At 43.0% G+C, this 21,838-nt stretch overlaps 1 protein-coding gene across 15 annotated transcripts in view; it reads left to right on the top strand.

The window, feature by feature from the left end:
- Positions 1–21,838, top strand: part of LIMCH1 (LIM and calponin homology domains 1) — a 349,220-nt gene that overhangs the window by 155,885 nt on the left and 171,497 nt on the right. For all 15 annotated transcript variants that reach the window (XM_070068159.1, XM_017350869.3, XM_070068155.1 and 12 more), the window contains one exon: positions 12,861–12,930. Coding sequence is in view for 13 of the 15 variants with exons in the window: in XM_017350869.3 (XP_017206358.3) it covers positions 12,861–12,930 (70 nt within the window). In the remaining 2 variants the exon portion in view is untranslated. The remainder of the gene's footprint in view (positions 1–12,860; positions 12,931–21,838) is intronic.

Genomic DNA, 21,838 nt, shown 5'->3' on the forward strand with positions numbered 1-21,838 from the left:
TGGAGGTGGGGTCTGAAAGTTCCAAACTTCTGAGCATGACTTTTTCTGGCGATGAGCTCCCCTCCAGACGCTCACTAAGTGTTACCTCATTAAAGCAAAAGAGCTGACTGTTGCCTGGGAAGTTCCAAGGGAGTAAGAGCTCTGTGTCAGCCACTGAGTCAGAGACCACATACTAGAACAACAGGTGCACCCAGCCTCCCTGTCAGTCAGGAAACTACAGCTCTTCAGCAAGAATCAGGGAGGAGTGTGTTGTTCTTGTTATAAATTGCATCATAGCATCCTACAGGCACAACAGCAAGAAGACAGACTTGGAGTCGTGCATGAGTGTGCTGTGTTTGGCAGACAGAGGAGAGCTGCCTGATGAGGGAGGGATTGTCTTTCTTCAGTCATATGAGCTTTTTAAGAACCCACTCATGATATGGTCAGTTAGTATGAAGTCGAGTACTCTGTGCAGTCAAGTCATGTAAGGGGGAGGGGGCTGGTAAGTTCCAGAATCTGACTCCCAACTCCAAATGAGGTATAAACTCCTCCGGGAGTGACATTGAGGCAGAGACTCGAATGAAGAGTGGAAATTCTGTTCTTCCACCTGGAAATAGGGGAGGGGGATGGAAGGAGGGAGAAACAAGCTCAGGCTGAACAACGTGTTAGAAAGCCCTAAGGTGGGAAGGAGCTCTGTGTATTGGTGGAATTGTGGTGGAACTGCTTGGCTAAAATGTAGACAAGAAGGGAGAGAGGATGCTAGTATGAGATCGGGGGCAAGACTGTGCCAGGTCTTGTAATCCAGAGAAGGATTTTTTTTTAGTTTGATCCTCAGAGTAATAGAAATGAGAATTCCAATGAAATAACAGAATTTGGTAGAGTAGTGATGAATAAGAGAAAAGTATAAAGAATAACTTCAGCTCTTAACAACAAGTTGAGGGGTGGGACTGAGACAAGACAGATGATATCCTGTACTCCTTAATAGAATGGATTTCAGTTTGGGCAGGTTGAGTTTAGGATATACACAGGACCTATAATTTAGGGGTGAGATGATGGATTTAACTTACACGTACTGCATTTTGGAGCCATCACTGACCATCAAGCTGGAGATAATGGAAGTCTGTGATAGGACAACTATACCAGAAAAGAGCAGCAAAGCAAAGTCTCAGTTTGACGTAGTCCCTGCCCTGGGTCAGTGTGGGAGAAAGAAAGAAAAGCTCACAAAATAGCTGTGACTGAGATGAGAGGAAACCCAGGAAAGTGTGAAGTCATGGGCAGGAGGGGAGCAAAGATGACTTAAGAAGGCGGAGGTCACCTATATTGCATGGCCCCAGCAAAGTTGAATGTGGCCTCAGATAAGACCTGCCATGCTTGTTGAAGGAAGTGCTAAGGACCTACTACCCAGCTCTGGGAGCTGCCAGTCAAATCATCCTGAGTCCATTTAATTGTTTTTAAGTCTCGCTGACACTTTTGCATCGTTTTAACAGGTTATTGTTAGAGACCTTATGTAGTATAAACTACATATGGCAATATTTTCCTAAGCTTTTGACAAAGATGCAAGGTTAGTGAGACTCAATGACTCATTCATGCAGCGAGCTCATAGTTTGTCATTGGAAATGAGTCACTGTTGAGAGTGAAAGGGGGTGTTAATGGGATGAGACATGGCAACAGCAGGTGGGCTCTGGGGATTGTTCTTGGCCAACTTGGCCATCCCAGTTGGTGCTTTCTTTGTTCAGTATTCACACACTCCTTTGTGAACAACCTGGATCTTCCAGCCCCTCTTTCATTAGGTGGAAACCCCAGGTGGGGAGCACAGTGCGTCTTTGAACTCCTGGTCTACAGCTCTTTTTCTAGCCAGATGTTCACTCAGATCTCAGGAAAGTTGGGTCCTTCTGCTGTTACTGACTTTGGCCTTAGCAGGCTGGTAAGATTGGATAGGCTTTCCATGTAGGATTCTCTCGTCTCTCTGCCAAATCACAGTTGGCCTCACTGACTTGGCCTAGCTCCAGGTTTTTGGCACCAAGACTCATTAAGCCTTTAAGTTCAAATGAGGACATTTCAACCCCTTCCTTTTATTATTTTTTTCAAAAAAGATCTACTGTGAAAAGCTGCTTTTTGTTTGAAGATTGACCTGACTTAGGTGGGGATTTAGGCAAGGACTGAATATCCCCAACAGGCATCTGTTCCGAAAGCAGAAAACAGATGGAGAACATGGTAGGCCAATGTGTAGCACTCTCCAAATGTGCAGAATGGCCCCCAGTGTGGCTTTTTTTGAATCCTCACCAAAAAAACAGCCCTTGGTTCCTATCCAAAAGGGAAGCTCTTAGCACAGTGGGAGACACTGTTCCCATTCAAACTGTTCTTTAGGCATCATTTACTGAGTCTACTTGGGGAGCTCTTGTGTGCACTTGAGCATCTTGCATTTGAACCCTTCCCAGCTCACCCATCTTTGTAAATTTCTGTCCCTTTAACATTATACGATCCTCATCTCCTTTTCTAAGATACAGTTTTACATGACCCAGACCCAGTAGGCTGTGGTTAGAGTTTGTTTTGATGCATCTAAAAAACATACGTGAAACTTACTTTAGCATAGTTAATGTTTAGTAACCATTTGCTTCAAAATGTGGTGATTTCCTTTACCCTGTCAACCTGTGCCTTATTAATATTCGAATTGTGGTGATTTAAATCATAGGCTTCATGTCTCTCTTCTTGAACAAATTTAATACACATTTATCCAGATGATCAATTGATTGAACAGTATATGCGACAGCAGGTTTCACTACATACTGCTTATACGTGACAGAAGAAACAGGCCTCCCCTTTGCCTGCCTGTGGAGTTACATTCGGGATTAGGCTTTGCTGGGATTTAAGAGGATTTAGGAGCTCCCTAATTGTATTTCCTTAATAATTCATTTTTTGATTGTCTCTAATGGCCTGTCAGGCTGGGTGGGCTGCCTCCTTCCCACAATCAAGTGAGCAAAATTCCTGCCTCAATTGTCCTAAATTTTTCCTTTGGTTACCCACAAGAAAGGAACCATTCTTTTTTTTGTTGGTTTCTTAAGGATTTTTTTTTTTTAAGTCACAATTACAGAGCGAGAGAGTGCAAGAGAGAGCATGAGCAGAGCCAGAGCTCACGCTGGTGCAGCCACAGTGTAGCCAGGTTTGACCCGGGAACTTCGCACTGCCTGCCCTGTCGGTATCCTCCCTTCCTTCCTCCCCAGGCCTAGCTTTTCTGTTGCCTCCTGCCCGACCAGAGACTACGCCCATGTAGGCCTGCCCTTCAAAAGGGCTAAGATGATCTCATTCCCTCACGTCTGTTCCTTTATCTCTCTCTGCATGGCTTCAGCCCCAGGGAGGGTCCTTAGGAAGAGAAATGAAAGAACAGCTAATGCGTTAGACTTCCACCTGTGGGAGGGCTGGGGCCAACACTTCCTTGGGGAGATGATAATAGCTCCTGCCAGTGGTGAAGTGAGTACCACACACTGGCCCATGCCAAGTATATGACATGCATTATTTCCCTTACTCCACGTGCTCATGCTATGACTAGTAGATATTTTTCTCCCCATTTGACAGAGGAGGAAACTGAGGCTCATGGATGTAGAATCCTCACATAACTTACCTGGGAGTTATGGAGTTGGGATTGTAACCCAGGAATTTTTCTTTCTGTCTCTGAAGACTCCTACTATTCTTGGAATTTTCTGGAGCCCAGTCCTGGAACCCTTGCTTCTGAGAACCTCTTACTGAAGAAGCAGCAAGAGCAAGGCATTGGCTGCTTATCCCACCCAAGAATGAACACAGGAGCCTTCAGGGGTGTATCGCAGCAATTTCACTTTCCGAATTTTCTCTCCACCCTCCTGACAATAAACCCGGCAATAACTGGGGTTCAACTGTGCACAAGAAGTGCTAATTACAATCATTTCTGCATAATCACGTGGCACAATGATGATTACGTGTATTGTTACCCATCTCAGAGTAACTTTAGTTCCATTTTATTTGGTTATACTAGATTCTGTTCGTGTGTTGCCAGCTTTTGTGGTTCATTAGTCATGTGTTGTCTTGACCTTGTAGCTTATTAAAGCAGGGGGAACCCTGAAAAGGAGGCATGGTAGGAAAGACAGTTGGGAGGATGAAAGGGCTTAATTACCAGTGGAGGCATTTGGAGGCATCTTGTGGGCACACAGGAGCCTGGAAGTAATTGGAAGAGGGAAAGAGTGTGGCCAAATGCAGGTGATACACGTGGTGTGGTGGGTGCAGTGGGCAGGTTGCTAAAGATGGCCGATTCTGGTGGCTGGAGATTTTCTGTTGAAAGTCAGACAGTGAGGCTTCATAGGGAAGTACCCTGTTCAGGTTTTGAAGCCTGAACTTGTAATCCCAGCCTGCAGAGTGCAGGTGCTATCACCTCTGACTTTGCCTACACCTCCCTCAGTGATCATCTCCTTGTCTACTTTATTTCACTTGACTCTCATGTCTCTTTTAGACCCCAGATTTCCAGACACCACGAATGGTCATGCAAATGACGGACTCTGAGAGAGACTGAAAATGAATCACAAGATTCTAGATCTTCAGATCATTGTTCTATGTTTCCTTCCATGCTGATAGATTATTTTATTAGTGTTAGTTGGTTTTAGTATTAGGAATGGTGCTGACATGGAAGAATTTCTTTTTCCCCTATAAAATGTAGGAAAATTTAAAAGGATCCATGTGCTTATAACACCTCATTTTTTATAAAAAACTTTAATAAATATAAATTTCAAAAGCACAACTTTTGGATTATAGCGGTTCTTCCCCCCATAACCACCCTCACACCTGCAAACCATCCCATCTCCCACTCCCTCTCCCATCTCATTCTTCATTAAGATTCATTTTTAATTATCTTTATATACAGAAGATCAACTCTATACTAAGTAAAGATTTCAACAGTTTGCACCCACACAGAGGTGTCTTCATTTTGCTGCAGTCCCAATGGGATTCAGGGGGAAAGGATGTGTCCAGCTGTTTATTTTCGCATTTGGGAGAGTTTTTTCAAGGGTACAGTTTGCCAAGGTAGAGCCCCCCCCGCCTTTTAATGGGAAAAGGCCCTTTTGGAAAGTTGTGCTGGTTAAGTCCTGCAGGCTCCTGTGACTAAGCAGCCCTGAAATCTCAGTGGTTCCTCCCACGGAAGTGCGTCTCTACTCTTGTATAAGCCTGATTTTGGCAGCAGGGAAGGGTGGAGACCACTATGCTCTGGCAGTTATTTAGGGACCTGAGCTAATAGCCTCCAAGCTCAGTGCATGATCTCCCAGGGCTTTCTGGTTATCAGCATCTAACAAGTCCATGAGGAGAGCAGGAGAATGGAGAGCTGCCTGGGAGAGGTGTTTCTGCCAGGCCTAGGTGTGATAGGTATTACACATACTGGCCCACTCTCTCTCCAGTGGCTGGAACTGTGTTACATTCTCACAGCACAGCAGTAACAAACAGGCTTGGGAAATGGCCTGGGCTGGGTGCCCAGGAGAGAAGGCAGGCAAGTGTGCTGAGCAGGGCCTGCCACAGGGCCTGTAGTAGGATAATCACAGCACTGCTGAGCCCTAGAATGCAGAGGGTCAGGCCCAGCTTCTTGGAATTCCAAGACTACAAAGCCCTTCTAAAGCTCCTACGATCCGCTCTTAGGTGTGCTTGAGACAAGTGGCCCAAAGGTGACCGATGCTTCACACATTCCAGATAACGCACCACGCCCCACCGACATTTGGTAGATATTAATGATGCATTTTGCATTCCAACACTATTTTGTTCATATGAACTCCTTTTTTGGGTCAGGTTTCACTTTTCCCTATATTTTAGTCATTTTTTGTTGACCTCAGAGGGTTTGTTAATTTTCCTGGTTTTGCCAAGGCAACTCTAAAATGAAATCTTTAAAAATGACATCTGTAACAGGTTTATGGTGAAGGTTAAATTGATCTCATGCTTAGGTTCAAGAACAGATGCCATGTTAGATTAAATAGAAGTGCATATACCACTGTCCAGGGTCCATAGTCAAACCCAGAAAGTGGTCAAGGGAACCACACAGAAAAAACACTATTGAACCAAATTCAAAGGGACACAGAGTGGGTAATTTTGTGATCCTAGTTGCCCAATGCAGCTGTACAAACCAAGCTAATGAGATGATGATGTAATCTCTTGTTGCAAAGAATAAAGTGATTTCCCATGAGATTGAGCATGAATTTTCCAACCCTGTGTTTCAGGTATAGATGGCCCCTCTGCTCTGCTCCAAACTCTAGGCTACATGTTAAAATTGAATTTCTGAACTGAATGACTGGTAAATTTAATCCTTTTAAAATTTGCTCTCCTTTTAAAAAGTGTACCTTTGATGTTCATATTACAGCCCAGTAGCAAACAGTCTCCCCATTGGTACAATCCTTAATGTCTAGATGGCCTTGTAATAGGTTGTTGTAGTGATATTGTTAGTGCCATACCCCTTGAAGACCTATTATATAGGCTCTTGGAGGAGTCAGTCTGAAACGAAATGTCTCTCTCCTAGAGTAGGGGTTTGATTTTAAAAAAAAAAAAAAAACAGTTGCCATTAGGAGAAAATTTTTGCACTTTGTATTTTATAACCATTAAACAGTGTTTGAAAGGCTGGATGTTAAAGGTACAAAGAGTTATAAAATGCAGTCTGTGACTGAGACAAACCATCAGCGTCATTCCTGAGTGGTTCAATAATTGCTTATTGAAGGAGTCTAATTGTTAATCTTTTAAGAGTGTGTCCCATAAAGTATGTGCAGAAACATGTCTTTATTACCTTCTCAAAAATTCAGGGCGGTGGTGTGTTCAGTGAGATGCCAGTGAACCACATATGTGCACAGTTCTGATCTTCCTGTGAGTTTTAAATCCACTAGTGAGGATACCACCAGAGGAAGAGACATCAGGTGTTCTCTGCCTACTTTGTATCCCCAGAACCAAGCTTCAGTTCAGAAATCATGTGTCCTCAATAAACATTTGCTGAGTACACAAAGGAACCTCTGGACTAACCTTGCTTGAAGTGGGTTTTGCTTAGTGTCTTAGATTCAGGATGTAAGAACTTAGCAGTTCCTGTTGAATTTCTGTCATGTAAGACATTTTTGCTTATTTTCATTGCCATTAACTTTTTCATAATTGAGGGGTTGTCCAGATCATAACTTTTCTTCTAGTAGTTTCTCACCAGACGTGTAGCAGGCAGCTAGCCACACATGGTGATTTGGTTCATTTGTGTGAGATTTTTATCCAAGGTGGCCAGAAAAAGAAAACAAATAAAACTTATTTTAGTCTTTGGCAGTTAGGTAATGGAAAAGTTCAAACCAGAATAACTTGCATGTACCTGGTTAAAAGAGATCTACTGAGTGTACTACATGAGTGCATATGCAAGGTTCTTTCTATTTATCAAGTGCTAACGACACGTATCATCCTGTTGTATCCTTACCCCAAATCTGGATGGAAGGTGAAGGGTTTTATTTTTAAATCTACATTTTATTAAAGAGAAAGCTGAGATCCCGAGTAAGTGACTTCCTAGTGACTCATAGCTGAGGCGTGCCGGAGTTAGCTGTTAAAACCTAGACTACTGATTTCAAATTCACTGTTCTTCCCTTCTATCATGCTTGAGTGTTATATATTTTTAAATGATGTTTTATTTATCTGCTTTCTGATATCTGTGATTTTAATAGGAAGACATTTTCTCTATGCAAATAGTTGTAATTTTATTTTATACCTATAAGCATATGGTGATATTTTAGAAATATAAACCAGATCATCTCAGTTTTCATCTAAATAATTTTCTAATGCTTCACATAAAACTTGGGAGAAAATCTAGATGCTTTACCTGGGCGTGGATTTTGCCTTCGCCTTGGTGGTCACAGGTTGTTTCCTTCTACTCACCCTCGTTGGCTACATTGGTCTTTCAGTCATTCCTTGAATACACCAAACACTCATATGCTCTTGCTTCAAAGTTTTCCCTTTTTTAAAAAAATATTTATTTATTTGAAAGTCAGAGTTACAGAAAGCAAGAGAGAGGTCTTCCATCTGCTGGTTTACTCCTCAAATGACCACAATGGCCAGAACCAGACCAGACAGAAGCCAGGAGCTGGAAGCATCTTCCAGTTCTCCATGTGGCTGCAGGGGCCCAAGGACTTGGGCCATCCTCTGCTCCTTTCCCAGGTGTATTAGCAGGGAGCTGGATCAGAAGTGGAGCAGCAGAGACTTGAACCAGCGCCCATAGAGGATACTGGCACTGGAAGCATCAGGCTCAACCCACTGTGCCACAATACCAGCCCCCAAAGTTTTCTTTTTTCTCAATCTGTTCTGTCTTTCTGGAATCCCCATTCTCATATCTCTTCTTGGCTAATACACATGTGCCATTCAACTGTTTCCTGAAATACTGGCTCTCTGGAACAGTTATTTGGCCACCCAGTCAAATACTGCATGTCCTGTTCCTATGCTGGTCTTCCTAGCACTTTCACTTCCTGAAATTGTCTTCTCATGTGTTTTATTTGTTTGTTTTCTCTTGCCCCCATGATCCCATCCACTCGTGTGTGAAGATGATAAATTCCTAAAAGTAAGAACTTGGCTAGTGTATAATGACCTGCAGGCAACTGATAAAAAATTGCTGGATAAATGAACAGCTGAAAAGAATTCTTCTTGTTTTAAATTTTTCTATAATTTTGTTTGTAGTGTAGTCACATTTATTCATTTATTTTAATTCTACTTTTTAATTTTTGATATGTTCATAAAAGTATATAATTTCTGGGGTATCATAGATGTTTTGATACACATATACATTGTTGTGATGTTCAAACCAGAGTAAATATACCTACTGTCTCAAACACTTATCATTTCTTTATGGTGAATACACTCAAAATCTTTTCGTTTAGCTCTTAAAAAATACACACAATAGTGACTGGTGTTGTGGTGCAGCAGGTTAGGGCCACTGCCTGTGATACTAGCATGCCATTTGGGTGTCAATTCATGTCCTGAGTGCTCCATTTCCCATCCCTCTCCAGACTAATACCCTACCACCGAGCTTCTGTCAGTAGCCCACAGCTATTAAAAAAGACATATCTGGGGCCAGCACTGTGGCATAGTGGGTAAAGCTGCCGCCTGCAGTGCTGGCATTCCATATGGGTGCTGGTTCAAGTCCCGGCTGCTCCACTTCCAACCCAGCTTCCCACTAATGCACCTGGGAAAGCAGCAGAAGATGGCCCAAATGCCTGGGACCTCCGCATTCACGTGGGAGACCCAGAAGAAGCTCCTAACTCCTAACTTTGGTCTGGCTCAGCCCCAGCCATTGCGGCCATTTGGGGAGTGAACCAGCAGATGGAAGACTTTCTCTCTGCCTCTGCCTCTCACTCTCTGAAACTCTGCCTATCAAATACATAAATAGATCTTAAAAAAAAAAAAAAAGACATAGCCGTATCTGCACTGATAAGACACACTCTCCAAGGTAAGTTGTCTGACCTCCAAGGCACATTGCTAAGTGAAAAACACAGTGTGAGACAATGAGTACTATGTACTACAGCTGCCTTGTAAAAGAATTCTTTCGTGATTTTTATAAATCTTCCCCTGGAAAGTCTTTCAGGTTTCCCTTAGGGAACAGACTGGGGCTCTGTGGGACAGAGGTGATGACAACAAGACTTACATTTTCTGTATATATATATATATATATATATATATATTTTTGGACAGGAAGAGTGGACAGTGAGAGAGAGACAGAGAGAAAGGTCTTCCTTTGCCGTTGGTTCACCCTCCAATGGCCGCCGCGGCCAGCGCGCTGCGGCCGGCGCACCGCGCTGATCCGATGGCAGGAGCCAGGTACTTATCCTGGTCTCCCATTGGGTGCAGGGCCCAAGCACTTGGGCCATCCTCCACTGCACTCCCAGGCCACAGCAGAGAGCTGGCCTGGAAGAGGGGCAACCGGGACGGAATCCGGCGCCCCGACCGGGACTAGAACCCGGTGTGCCGGCGCCACAAGGCGGAGGATTAGCCTAGTGAGCCGCGGTGCCGGCCCATTTTCTGTATATTTTTAAGTTACTTTTCAATTATCAATACTCTACACAGATATTATTTAAAAGTTCAGTTTTAAAGTGACACTGTTAGGAACTAGTGAGGAAACGAATGTGTTTTAAGAATTTTGTTCATTTAAAAAGTTGGCTTTGGCGCCATGGGTTAAGCTACCACTTGGGATGGTTGCATACCGTATGGGAGTGCCTGGGGTTGAGTCCCACCTCTGCTTCCAATCCTGCTTTCTGCCAATGTGCTTGGGAGGCAGCAGATGATGCCCAAGTACTGGAGTCCTTGCCACCCACTTGGTGGATCCAGATAAAGTTCTTGGCTCCTGTCTTTGGCCTATTCTAGTCCAGACTATTTCAGGCATATAGGGAGTAAAGCATCAGATGGAAGATCTGTGTGTGTGTTTATGTGTGTCTGTCTCTGTCTGCTACTCCATCTTTTTTTGTCATCCTACCTTTCAAATAAATAAATAACTTTAGAAATAGAAAAGGTAAAAAGTGGTCTACTTTGTAAAAAAAGTTATAAGAAATAAAAACTTGGCTTAGGGGTTGGATGTTTGGCCCAGTAGTTAGGACACTGCTTGGGACACTGCGTCCCATATCAGAGTACCTGAGTTGGAGTCGTGGCACTGCTCCGGATTCCAGTTTCCACTTATTATCCACTGCGAAAGGCAGCCAGTAATGGGCCCTTGCAACTCCTGTGGAGACCTTGACTGAGTTCCTGCCTCCTGGCTTTGGCCCCAGCCAATGGAGGCATTTGGGGAATGGGAGCTCTCTCTATCTCTGTCTCTGCCTTTCAAATAATAAACAAAACAAACAAACAAACAGAAAACCTCATTTGGTTTTGGAGATATTGTATCTATCTGTGCATTTTAACAGAGAGACTACTGGGTATTGACATTGCCTGAGAGAGCACTAATTTAAGAAACTTAGATGCTGGGCCTGACTTTGCAATGAACCAGCTCTAGGGAAGTTACTCACCATCACCAGGCTATGTTTTCTGAGCTGTAAAATGAAAAGGGTAACTATGTTACTTTCCAACTGAAAAACCAGTAATTCCAAAATAAGTTGGGGCCAACACTGTGGTGCAGCAGGTTAAGCCACCACCTGCAGTGTCAGCTTCCCATATGAGCACCAATTCAAGTCTGGCTGCTCTAATTCTGATTGAGCTCCCTACAAATGCACCTGGCAAAGCAGCAGAAGATGACCCAAGTGCGTGGGCCCTGCCACCTACGTGGGAGACCCAGATGGAATTTCAGACGCTTGGCTTCAGCCTGGCTGAGTCCTGGCTATTGTGGCCATGCAGGGAGTGAACCAGTGAATAGATTCCTCTGCCCCTGTAACTCTGCCTTTTAAATAAGTAAATAAATCTTTTAAGAAAAATATGTTCTAAAGAAGCACTTTTGGTTAAAATGAATTGGGTTCATGACCAGAGCAGCCATTTTAGCTCTAGGTGGCCAAAAGGCACGCGTGCTCTGTGTTACCTGTGGGAACAGCAGGTTGGAATTGCAGTGAAGGCAACCAAGAACAGGCAATTATATTTTTTGGTGCAAAACCATAATATCTTGTCTTCCACAATCACTGCGGGGTCATTTCTCAATGTATCAATACCTACTTGTATCAGAGTCAAATATAAACTGAATTCGAGGCTAATTATTAAACTATTCAGCTAATTATTATTCCAAGAATTTTTGCTACTGATCTGTACATGTCCTGAATTGTAACAGAGGTTAGAACACGTTTTCTGTAAAGTGCCAAAAAAAAAAAAAAAAATCGCGTGCTCTGTAGGCTACACATTCTTCAACAGTGTAGCACACAAGTAGCCTCGGGAAATATGTAAATGAACAGGCATGGCTGTGTTCCAGTAAAACTGTATTTTGAAAAACAGGTGTTGGGCCAGATTTGACCTGAGGGTCATAGTTTGCTAACCCCTGAATTATAATAAATTCCTGCCCTGGGTTTCTCCCTGCATGGTGTCCTTGATTACCTGATTGCCTCACTAATCCCTAAATGCAAAAATAAACACTTTGGTTCTACAGCCCCTTCCCTCCCATTCTTCCTTTATGAATACCTTATTTTCCAAACAGTATGCTCTCCCCTGTTATCCTGATGCTAACCACATTCCAGGCTTTCCAAGTTTCTTTCCGTTTTCTCCTCACCCTGAATTCATATTTTCCAAAGACAGCAATTACAGTTGTTTCTCTTGCAGGCCCTTGTGGTTATTACCAGTTTTACATGATTTCAGCCTTGCCCTGAAAATAGTTCACTCAAATATCGTTTGTACCTAGGGAACCACAGTCAACCTCATTAAATGTCTTCGAGATATGATTGGTTAACCTCTTGCCAAACATATTCTTCCCTTTTCGAAATGATGCTCAACCTCATTTAACAAGCCACTCTGTTTGAAGAACAAATAGGGTCTGGAGGTAGAATTTGTCTTGGCAAATCGCCTGCAAAGATAGATGTTGGTCTCTGAACTTGATGCATCCCTGGAGAGACTCCTGCCTCAGCCAGAAGAGTTGGCAACACGCCTTAGCTACACAGGAATACCTGGCTCCAATTCTAGACAATTCCTCCCCAACTTCTATCCAACTCGCCTTCTTGCCCTTCCCCTCCAAGCACTCCGGTCCCTGCCTTTTCTTTTCTTCTGTCATTTCCGAGCTTGAAAACTTCACCTGCCACAGACAAGCCTGATGCTGGCAAAGCTCTTCACTTCCATGCACGAAGGCAGGTAGATTATTGAGATTCACTACGTGCTTTAAATTCACTGCCTTTTCTAGTCAGCGATTTAGCTGTAGCCCCAGATAAAGGTGGTTTGTGTGATCCATCTTGCTTTCTGTCTCACTTGACATTCTGCCTTTTCCATGACAGGTTGCTGAATGCTATAAAGCCAGGACTTGTTAAAAAGATCAATAGATTGCCTACCCCCATTGCAGGATTGGTGAGTATCCAGAATTGAGATTTATTTTCCAATATTCCTTTGCTCCAACCTAAGGGTCATGACAGTACCATTTATTACGCTTCTCTCCTGCAATATGTATTCCACTTGAATGAGAACGCATTGAATCCATTAAACTGAGAGGTCACTTAAAAATGAAAGATAGCACTGATGCCTAAATGGCATCTTAATCTCTATTTGCATTTTTCCCATGAGTGATAAGAGCCTTCATTCTTAAAGAAGTAAATTTGTTTTGGGGTGAGAGGCTGGTAATTAGGTCGACCCCAGGGGAGAAATGTGATTTTTAATTACATTTTCTGATTCCAGTTCTTTACTGCATTTCCCTGGAATGGAGGGGGGCAGGGTAAGAGAGAAAGAATTCCAAGAGAAAGCATAACTCGTGTAAGAAATGGCTATTTTTGATATTAAAAATATACCTGATTTCAATGCCACATATGTAGACCAACTGTTGTAAAGACATAATGGGCACTGAGGTGACCTAATGTCATCTGGGGAGCTATTTAAGCGAAACCCTTGCCCTTCTGAACCTGCCCATGTCAGTCTATAAAGCTGACATCTTCACATGTGGTCAGAAGCAGGGTGTTTTTTCCAAGCATTGATTAGTTTCATATTTCTTGACAGTTGATTTTAATTGTTTATGTTGGCTTTTATATCAAAAAAGGTGGAGGACCAGGAGGGCAACCAAATCTTTGTTCTGAAAAGAACTTGGCCTACTTGCACACATTTGCAAATGTGTGTTCATGTGTACAAGGAGCAATGAGGATGTATGTGGCCTTCTAATGACTCGCCGAGTGTCTGTTGTGACCTCCTTCTTTGCGTGTGCTTTTGCAGAAAACAATGAAAAATGTCAAGAATTTAGGCAAGATTCTAAGATCTTACTGATTGCTGTTAAGAGTTTCTTTGCTACATCATAATGACTAATTGGAATTAGATCTGACAAAAATTTGTGTTTGAGAATCATGGGGATCCTGGGAGGAGGGCAGATGGTTGAAGCAAGTCACATGAAATGGGTATCTTCTTTATTTTAAGAATTGCTATTTCTGTGATGCATTTTATTTTCCATATTGGTCAGTAGTGAGTTGGTGATTCATCATTAAAGACCCTTACAATTTCACATATCAGAATCATGTAGCCAGGTAAGTTAATATGTAGGTAAATAAAGGAATGGTCTTGAATAATAATATAACATAAGTAATCAATATATGGGTATCATATATTTATAAATACATACATTAATTATTTTTAAACATTTTATTAAATCAATCTCTTCAACTGTTAAAGCCACAGTCTTAATGATACTGATCAATATCACTTTGGCTCTAAGCCTGTGGCTTCTCCTGACCTTGGAGCTCTGGGATTTCATGTTGTATGAGCAACACTTGGAGCAAAAAGTCAAGACCTCAGGGAAATCCATGGAAACTGATGCAAGTAGAGCTGGGTCTGGTAACCACGGAGGAAGGGATTTTAGAACCTTAATTTAAAAATGTGAATCATAAATAATTTTAGTCAGATTAAGCATCTGGGACATGTATCTTTCTGTATGTTTTTTCTGATCACAGATCCAATGTTATTGTTTACATATTGCCTCTGCTCTGGAGCGGTTGGGCAGTGTGATGCATGAAAGCAAGGCAGCCTCAGTTACCTCCTCTCATCTGTATACTTGACTCCTCTTTGCTTTTGCATTGAATTTCCTTTCTACCTGGTTCTAACCATCATTTGTCCTTTTTTTGTCCTTTCCCAATGAACACATCCCTATTTGCCTTTATTCTCTATCACTTGTAATCCTGTGCTGATATCATCTTTAGTCCAGAAATACTTCCTGAAGCAATTACTGCCCATTCACTAGTGGTTCCTGAATCCACAAACCTGGTCCAGCTCTGTTCCTCTTCTCCAGTTACCTCCAAACCAACATCTGCAGAACACAGTGGGCTAGCTGTGGTCCTGGCCGAAACTAGCACTGCCATTCCTCCCTCCTGTTATGTTGGTGGACTTCCAGCATTCACACATCGAACTTAGTGTCTGTTCTCTTTCTACACCCTTGTTCTTTGTTTGCATGACTTCAGCGCAATACAGCATTGACCAAATCAGCATGTCTCACCAAGTACTGTATCTCTGACTCCAGACCTGTGATCTGTCGGTTGGACAGTTCTGCGTGGGTGTCCTACATGCATCTCAACCTTAATATATTCAAATTAGAATTCCGATGGCCATTCCTACCCACTTATTTCCCAAAGTCAGTACAGGCATCATACTCATATGAGGAGAGTTCAAAAGTTCATGGAAAAACAAGAATTAGAAGATAAATTTATTTTGGTGCAAAATAATCTTGAAATGTGTGCATTGTTTTTTTCAGAATAGGCATTTTCCATGAACCTTTTGAAGAATCCTCCAGAGTCAGCCTCGTTTAGCTGTCAGAAGCATGGCAACTTTCTGTCATCTGTCTACGCCTCTGATTTTCTTGGCCATTGCCCCAGAGCATCTGTCCTTGTCTCCTGCCTCATCTACCCCAGTCAGCTCCCAGTTCAGCAAACACTGATCATTCCCATGTGCGATGCCTTTTCTCATGATACATCTTGGGCATATAATATTCTCCTCCTACTCTTTTTGACCAAAATCCTGTTCGTTTATCAAGATCTACAGCAAAACCAACCCTTGTTGTGAAACCTTTAATATTTATGGTCCATTATGACCTTTCATTATAGAATACAGATAGAATCCCCTGATATGGCAGAAAATGAGTTCATACGTAAGGGAGATGGAAGTCAGCTTTGTTGAAATATACTTTCCTGTTAACTGTGTGAACTGAAAGGCACATAAGTGGTTTAGTACTTGTGTTAAGAAACTGTGGCTTCAGGCAGTTAATTTGCATGATCAAACTTACCTACGATGAGTCCAAGTGATGTAAAACATCCTAGTGATGTGTTGAGAAGTCACAGTTCTGAGGAAATCATCTAACAGCTCCAAAGCCGGGGAAATAATGGCACAACAGCTGGCTTGCATTTTTCAATACTGTCAGTGTCATAAAAGTTATTTCCCCCATCCCCAAAATGCTGGAAAACAGCTATAGATTAGAGGTGACTAAGGTGATATGCCAGCCAAGTGTAGTGCATGATCCTTGATTAGGGAAAAGCAGCTATAAGAGGCATTCGTAGGATAACTGGGGAATATTTGAGTAGGAATTAAGCATTAGATAATGAAATTCTCTCAGTGTTGACTTTCCTGCATGTGATAACTGTGTTGTATAGAGAGGAGAACACCTTGAATTTACCTTAGGCGGTACACATGCTGCAATATAGAGACACGAAATGTGGTAGTGTGTACAGCTAAACCTCAAGGTGCTCTGACAAAAACAAAACAAAACAAAACAAAACAAAACAAAAACCTGTGTACATAATGTATAATTTTATACACACACACACACACACATATATATATGGAAGGAAAGAGGGAGGAAGTGAAGAAGGGAGGGAGGAAGGAAGGAAGGAAATGTGGCAAAATATTGGATCCAGATAAATAGCATACAGGTATCATGATACTATTCTGTTTTGGTGGGTTTGAAATTTTTCAGTATAAAAAGCAGGTGGGTGTTGTGATGCCATGAGTTAAGCTGCCACTTGGGATGCTCACATGCCCCATCAGACAGAGTGCCTGCTTTGAGTCCTAGCCATTCCACTTCTGATCCAGCTTCCTGCTAATGTACATCCTGGGAAGCAGCACTTGATGGCCCAAGTACTTGATTCCCTGCTGTCCACACAGGAGATCCAAATAAATTCCAGGCTCCTGGCTTCAGCCTAGCCCAGTCCCAGCTTTTGGGAGCATTTGGAGACTGAACCAACGGATGAACAATTCATTCTCTCTCCCTCTCCTTCTGTAACTGTACCTTTCAAGTAAATAAAAATAAACATTTTTAAAAGGTAGAGATTAAAAGAAATTAATTACTTATTTTGGGGGGTTTAAGGAACCTGAAATCTGAAATAAGTAGTAGATCTGAAGGTGGCAGGGGCCGTCTTGGCTTGGTAGAGATGGAGTCTTTTGTGTGGATATTTGTTTCAAGCAACGTTTTCTTTTTCCTTCTATTCATGATAGGCAGGAAAGAGCAGACAGAGATCCCCTCAAATGCATCTAGAGACTTCTAGATTGGTTTGTGTTTTGTCAGGGGGTTGACAGCCACTGGCCACTTACTGATCAAGAAGAAGTCTGCAGTAGCAGGGCCATGGGGATCTGAGAAGTGTGGCCAGAGGGTTTTCTGTGCCTGGAACTCCTGCCTCCGTGTCTTAATGGCCTGGTGTTGAGAAGCCAATCCATTAAGATGGCCCAGCTGCTTGACTTGAAGATAAATAGAAGAGTGTGTTTTCATATAGCAATCCCAAATTATAAACACATGTAGATTTACAAAGGCATGAATAGGTGTATTTTAGCCCCTGAGTTGAGCTGTGGTTACCAAGAATTCAGGGGTGAAGGTGTTAAAACAAAGTAGTTGAAAATCATTTCCTGGCCGGAATGCAGAGAGCCTGGGTCCAGGTCTGGGTTCCTTCGGTAACGATTGCTGACAGGAAGCCGCCTGGTGACTGCCTGCAGATGTTTGCATTCTTTTTTAGGTGTTAGTGATGCTCTTAGCTGTGGCCAGGGAGAAAGTCCTCAAATTTAGGTCTTGGCCTATCCAAGACTTCCAAAAATGCTGCCCTTCAGCCTGCCAGCTTGTCAGGATTGCACAATCAAGTCACATCCTGAAACTCAGTTTAGTGGTCATTAGAGAGCTTGCTAAATGTTTCACCCCAAGTCCCTGCTTATGATAGGAGTTTGGAGATTATGCTTTTGCTTGCTCAGATTTTAATTCTGACAACGGTGTGTGCACATATATGTGGGCACGCATGAGGCATAATTAGCAATAGATGGTTTTCCGGTGTTCTGCCCTCCAGTGCTGACCTCTCCTTGGGCTGTCATGAAATATTTGCTTGATCTCACTTATGAATCCATGAAGATGAAAGCAATCAGAAAAAAAGAATTTTACAGATGGAAGGACGTCTTAAATATATTTGTTTTATGGATTAAAGATGTGCCAGTTGATGAGGAGGAAGTTATTATCTGAAATTAGATAAATAATAAAAGCTGAGATGGATCTGAACCCCTGCTCCCCTTCTCCCCGATTGTTCCGTATTCACATGTTTCCAGTTGCAGATGGGCCATGTGTGAATGAAAGCTGATTTTATCTCTTATGAGAAAGAGGGGAAAGGCAAAGACTTACTTTTTCTGTCCTTCTCGGTTTTTCTTCCTTTGGCCAGTACCTACAAAATACCCTTTCACACTATGTGAAAGCCTCATTTCACGCAATGCCCCCGCACCTGGTGAGTGGTGGAAATTTGACTCAACACTGGAGTTGAGTAACACTGGGCAGGAATGTAACTGGTAGAATTATCCTGCCATTTACTAATTGTAACCTGCTCAGAAATGTAGTTTTGGAAAAGGGATGTGTTTTTCTCAAATCAAAGATAAGATTTCAACTATGGTTAGAGCTGAGCTTCCTGAACTGGATAAAAATGAAAGTTTCCATAAACTGTAGACTTTAGGAAGCTTTCAAAAGGTATCTGCTTAATTGTATGAAACTGATAGCAGAACACTTGACATTCCATTGTTTGAAGGAGGTCAGAGCAAGAGAAATGATGAAAGGACTGTAGAGATTTCCACATTATGAGAAGATAAAAATAGTTTTGGACAAAAGGTAGACATAGGAACCCATTGGCAATTGAGTGACAGGAGTGAGAAACCTTTCTGCAAACTACATTTTAGGGAGGTGATGAGGTGGTACATTTGGGTCCCAGGGTTTTCTGTCTGTGAAGAAGAGGTTGCCTGCAAGCCCTACCTAGAGATTAGCTTTTGAATACCTTGGCTCATCAGCAGTCATGCTTTCCCTTGGAGGTTTCCATTCTACGACTCCCTTTAGAATTTCTAGAGTCTTTGCCTTACCTTCAGCTGTTTGTCACCTACGTTACTGCAGGGAAAGCTTGTGAAGTCCTGTTCTCTGCTTCTGTCTCTCTTCAAGTTCAAAGTAATATTTTAGGCCAGCAGGAAGCCCCAGCAGGCAATGGGAGAGGCCAGGGATGTAAGCTACCATAGTGATAACTCACCTACTGGGAACTACTTCCTATGCGCCAGGTACAGTGCTCAATTATCCTTCTTAATCTGTACAGTCCCCCTCGGTGTTGTCTTCACTGGAACCTTACTGTAGCTCAGGAAACCAAAGTTCAAAGAAGTCACTTACCGGTCTTCCAGTTAACCAGAGGCACAACTGGGATTTGAGCCTGGCTTTGCCCAGCTCTGGGGTTGGCTCCTTTTCTACTGTGTTAGACTCTTTCCCTTAGGTTCCATAAAGCAGGTATATGAAGGGACTTCCAAAGGTTCATGGAAAAATGGGATTGAAAGATATTTTTATTTTAGTGCAAAAAAATTGTAATCCTTTCATGGGTTTTTTGTAATGTGCATTTTCCATGAACTTTTTGAGGACCCCATTGTATGCATGGATTAAACAATTTCGCACCACGATAAACTTATTTATTTCCATATCTTCATAAACTTCATAAACTTTTAAAGAACTCTTATTGTTTGAACTCAACACTTCCAAGCTTCAACCTCTAAGGAGATTTCAGTTGGTTTTAGAAGTCAACCTCTCACCTTTGTCACTTAAAAATTGAGGCAGTGACCCATTTTACAAAGTGGTCCTGCAGAAGCAATTTCTACTGTCACTCCATAAAACCGACCTTCCTGTGTCAAGTCAATGATACAATAGTCTGATAAAGGAAATTCGTAGGAAAGCATTAGAAAACCTTAGTTAGGTCTTTCAAAATGAATGTCCATTCATAATACACAGCCAAACTCCTCATAGCCCTCTCCTCCCTCTTTCTCTTCACACACACATGTGCATACACACATCTCATATCTGCCGACTCCTGCAAACCCTTCCCTACCCCCAACAACCTTAAATCTTCTAGACTCACACTGCTTTTTCCTTCTTTGCTTATTCACATTATCTCTACTGTTATTAGCCCTTAGCCTTCTTCAGTGCAAATCAATCCAGCTGGAGACAGTTCCCTCCATCTATGATTCTGACTATAGACAACCAAGGGTCAGGAAATTCTCACGCATGGATCCAGGAGGGAGTGGGGGACTGGGAATACCTCCCTCATGCACTGTTCCTGCCACTCTCTTCTCTTTGTGGTCATGGCTTGGTACCATCAGGGATCCCTGGAGGCATCCCACTCTTCTTTGGGGGCCAAGTGAAATCTGGCAGCTGAGCAATGTTCAGTGTGAAGGAGACATGTTTCACTGAGGGGGATGAGTAGCTCTTATGAGGTATCCCAGCCAACAGTGAATTTAATGACACACTTCCTTTTATCCTTATCCTTGGCACGGCGTGAGAAACCTCAGTGGTTCCCACACCGCACACAGGAGGAATGCTCAATTTGCTGCTTTGGTGTTTGGGGCCAAAGCCAAGCCCAAGTGGGGATGGTGGTTAGCATTTTAGTAGGCTTAGACCTAAAGGAGGATGGGCTGCAGGGAAAAACAACAAACTACATGTGGTCTTTGGTCCACTCAACTCTGCATTCAGTTGGATGGTAGAATAGGAGCCGGGGTTGGGGTGGGGGCTTAGTTCTTTTGATGCCCCAAGTCATTACAGCTGTGTGCTGCTGGTTGTAACAGCATCCACCGTTAGCTTGTGAAAGTACAGATCATCTCACGTCCCTCACCTTCTCAAATAACCATATATGGCTCCCCGGTGCCTGTGGAATAAAATCCAAATGCCTCAGAAAGGCACCTGAGGTTCTTCCTGAACGAAGGTGGCATTCTAGACATATATATCACTCCTAGGGGCCAGCACCGCAGCTCACTAGGCTAATCCTCCGCCTGCGGCACCGACACCCCAGGTTCTAGTCCCGGTTGGGGCGCTGGGTTCTGTCCTGGTTGCTCCTCTTCCAGTCCAGCTCTCTGCTGTGGCCCGGGAAGGCAGTGGAAGATGGCCCAGGTCCTTGGGCCCTGCACCCGCATGGGAGGCCAGAAGGAAGCACCTGGCTCCTGGCTTCGGATCAGCGCAGCACGCCAGCCGTAGCAGCCATTTGGAGGGTGAACCAGTGGAAGGAAGACCTTTCTCGCTGTCTCTCTCTGTCTCTCTCACTAACTCTGCCTGTCAAAATAAATAAATAAATAAATATCACCCCTAGGAACCAGGATTACAACTAATTTGTGATCTAAATGAGAAGACTTGAATGCATAGAATAAAGAGAAAAGTATATCAGTTGGCAAATGCCATTCTCCACAGCGAATTGGGAAGCTGAATGGACACCCTGGTGTCCACCATGGGAGGCTGGCTCGGGTTGTTCACTGATGAGCTTGGATCTGATCAGCAAATGAGCCCTTTGTACATCTGGAGGGAAAGGCACTTGGGAAGACTCAACAGAATTTTCTGTCCCTCCATACACTCAGTGATTATTATTTCCCTGTCAGTTTTCTTATTTGGTGAGGGTATTGATTATCAATTGCTGTATAACAAATTCCCCCGAAAACTTAGTGACTTTAAGTGACATCTGTGACCTTGTAGTGCCTGTGGATCAGGAAACTGAGCAAGGCTTGGCTGTGTCTCTGGTTCAGGGTTTCTCGTAAGGCTGCATTCAAGGTACTGGTTGGTGTCAGTTCAAGACTTGACTGCAGAAGGCTCTGTTCTAAGCTTACTCATGTGGACATTGGCAGGGTTCAGTTCCTCACAGGCCACTGGCCAAAGCTGTCCTTAGTTCCTGTTCATGTGGACCTCCCATACAGCACTTACAGTGCTGCAGCTTGCCTTACCGGGTGAGCAAGCAAGAACTAGAGACAGAAATTTGAAGCCACAGTCCTTTATAGC

The sequence above is a fragment of the Oryctolagus cuniculus genome, chromosome 2, assembly GCF_964237555.1.
Source record: "Oryctolagus cuniculus chromosome 2, mOryCun1.1, whole genome shotgun sequence".
NCBI lineage: Eukaryota > Metazoa > Chordata > Mammalia > Lagomorpha > Leporidae > Oryctolagus > Oryctolagus cuniculus.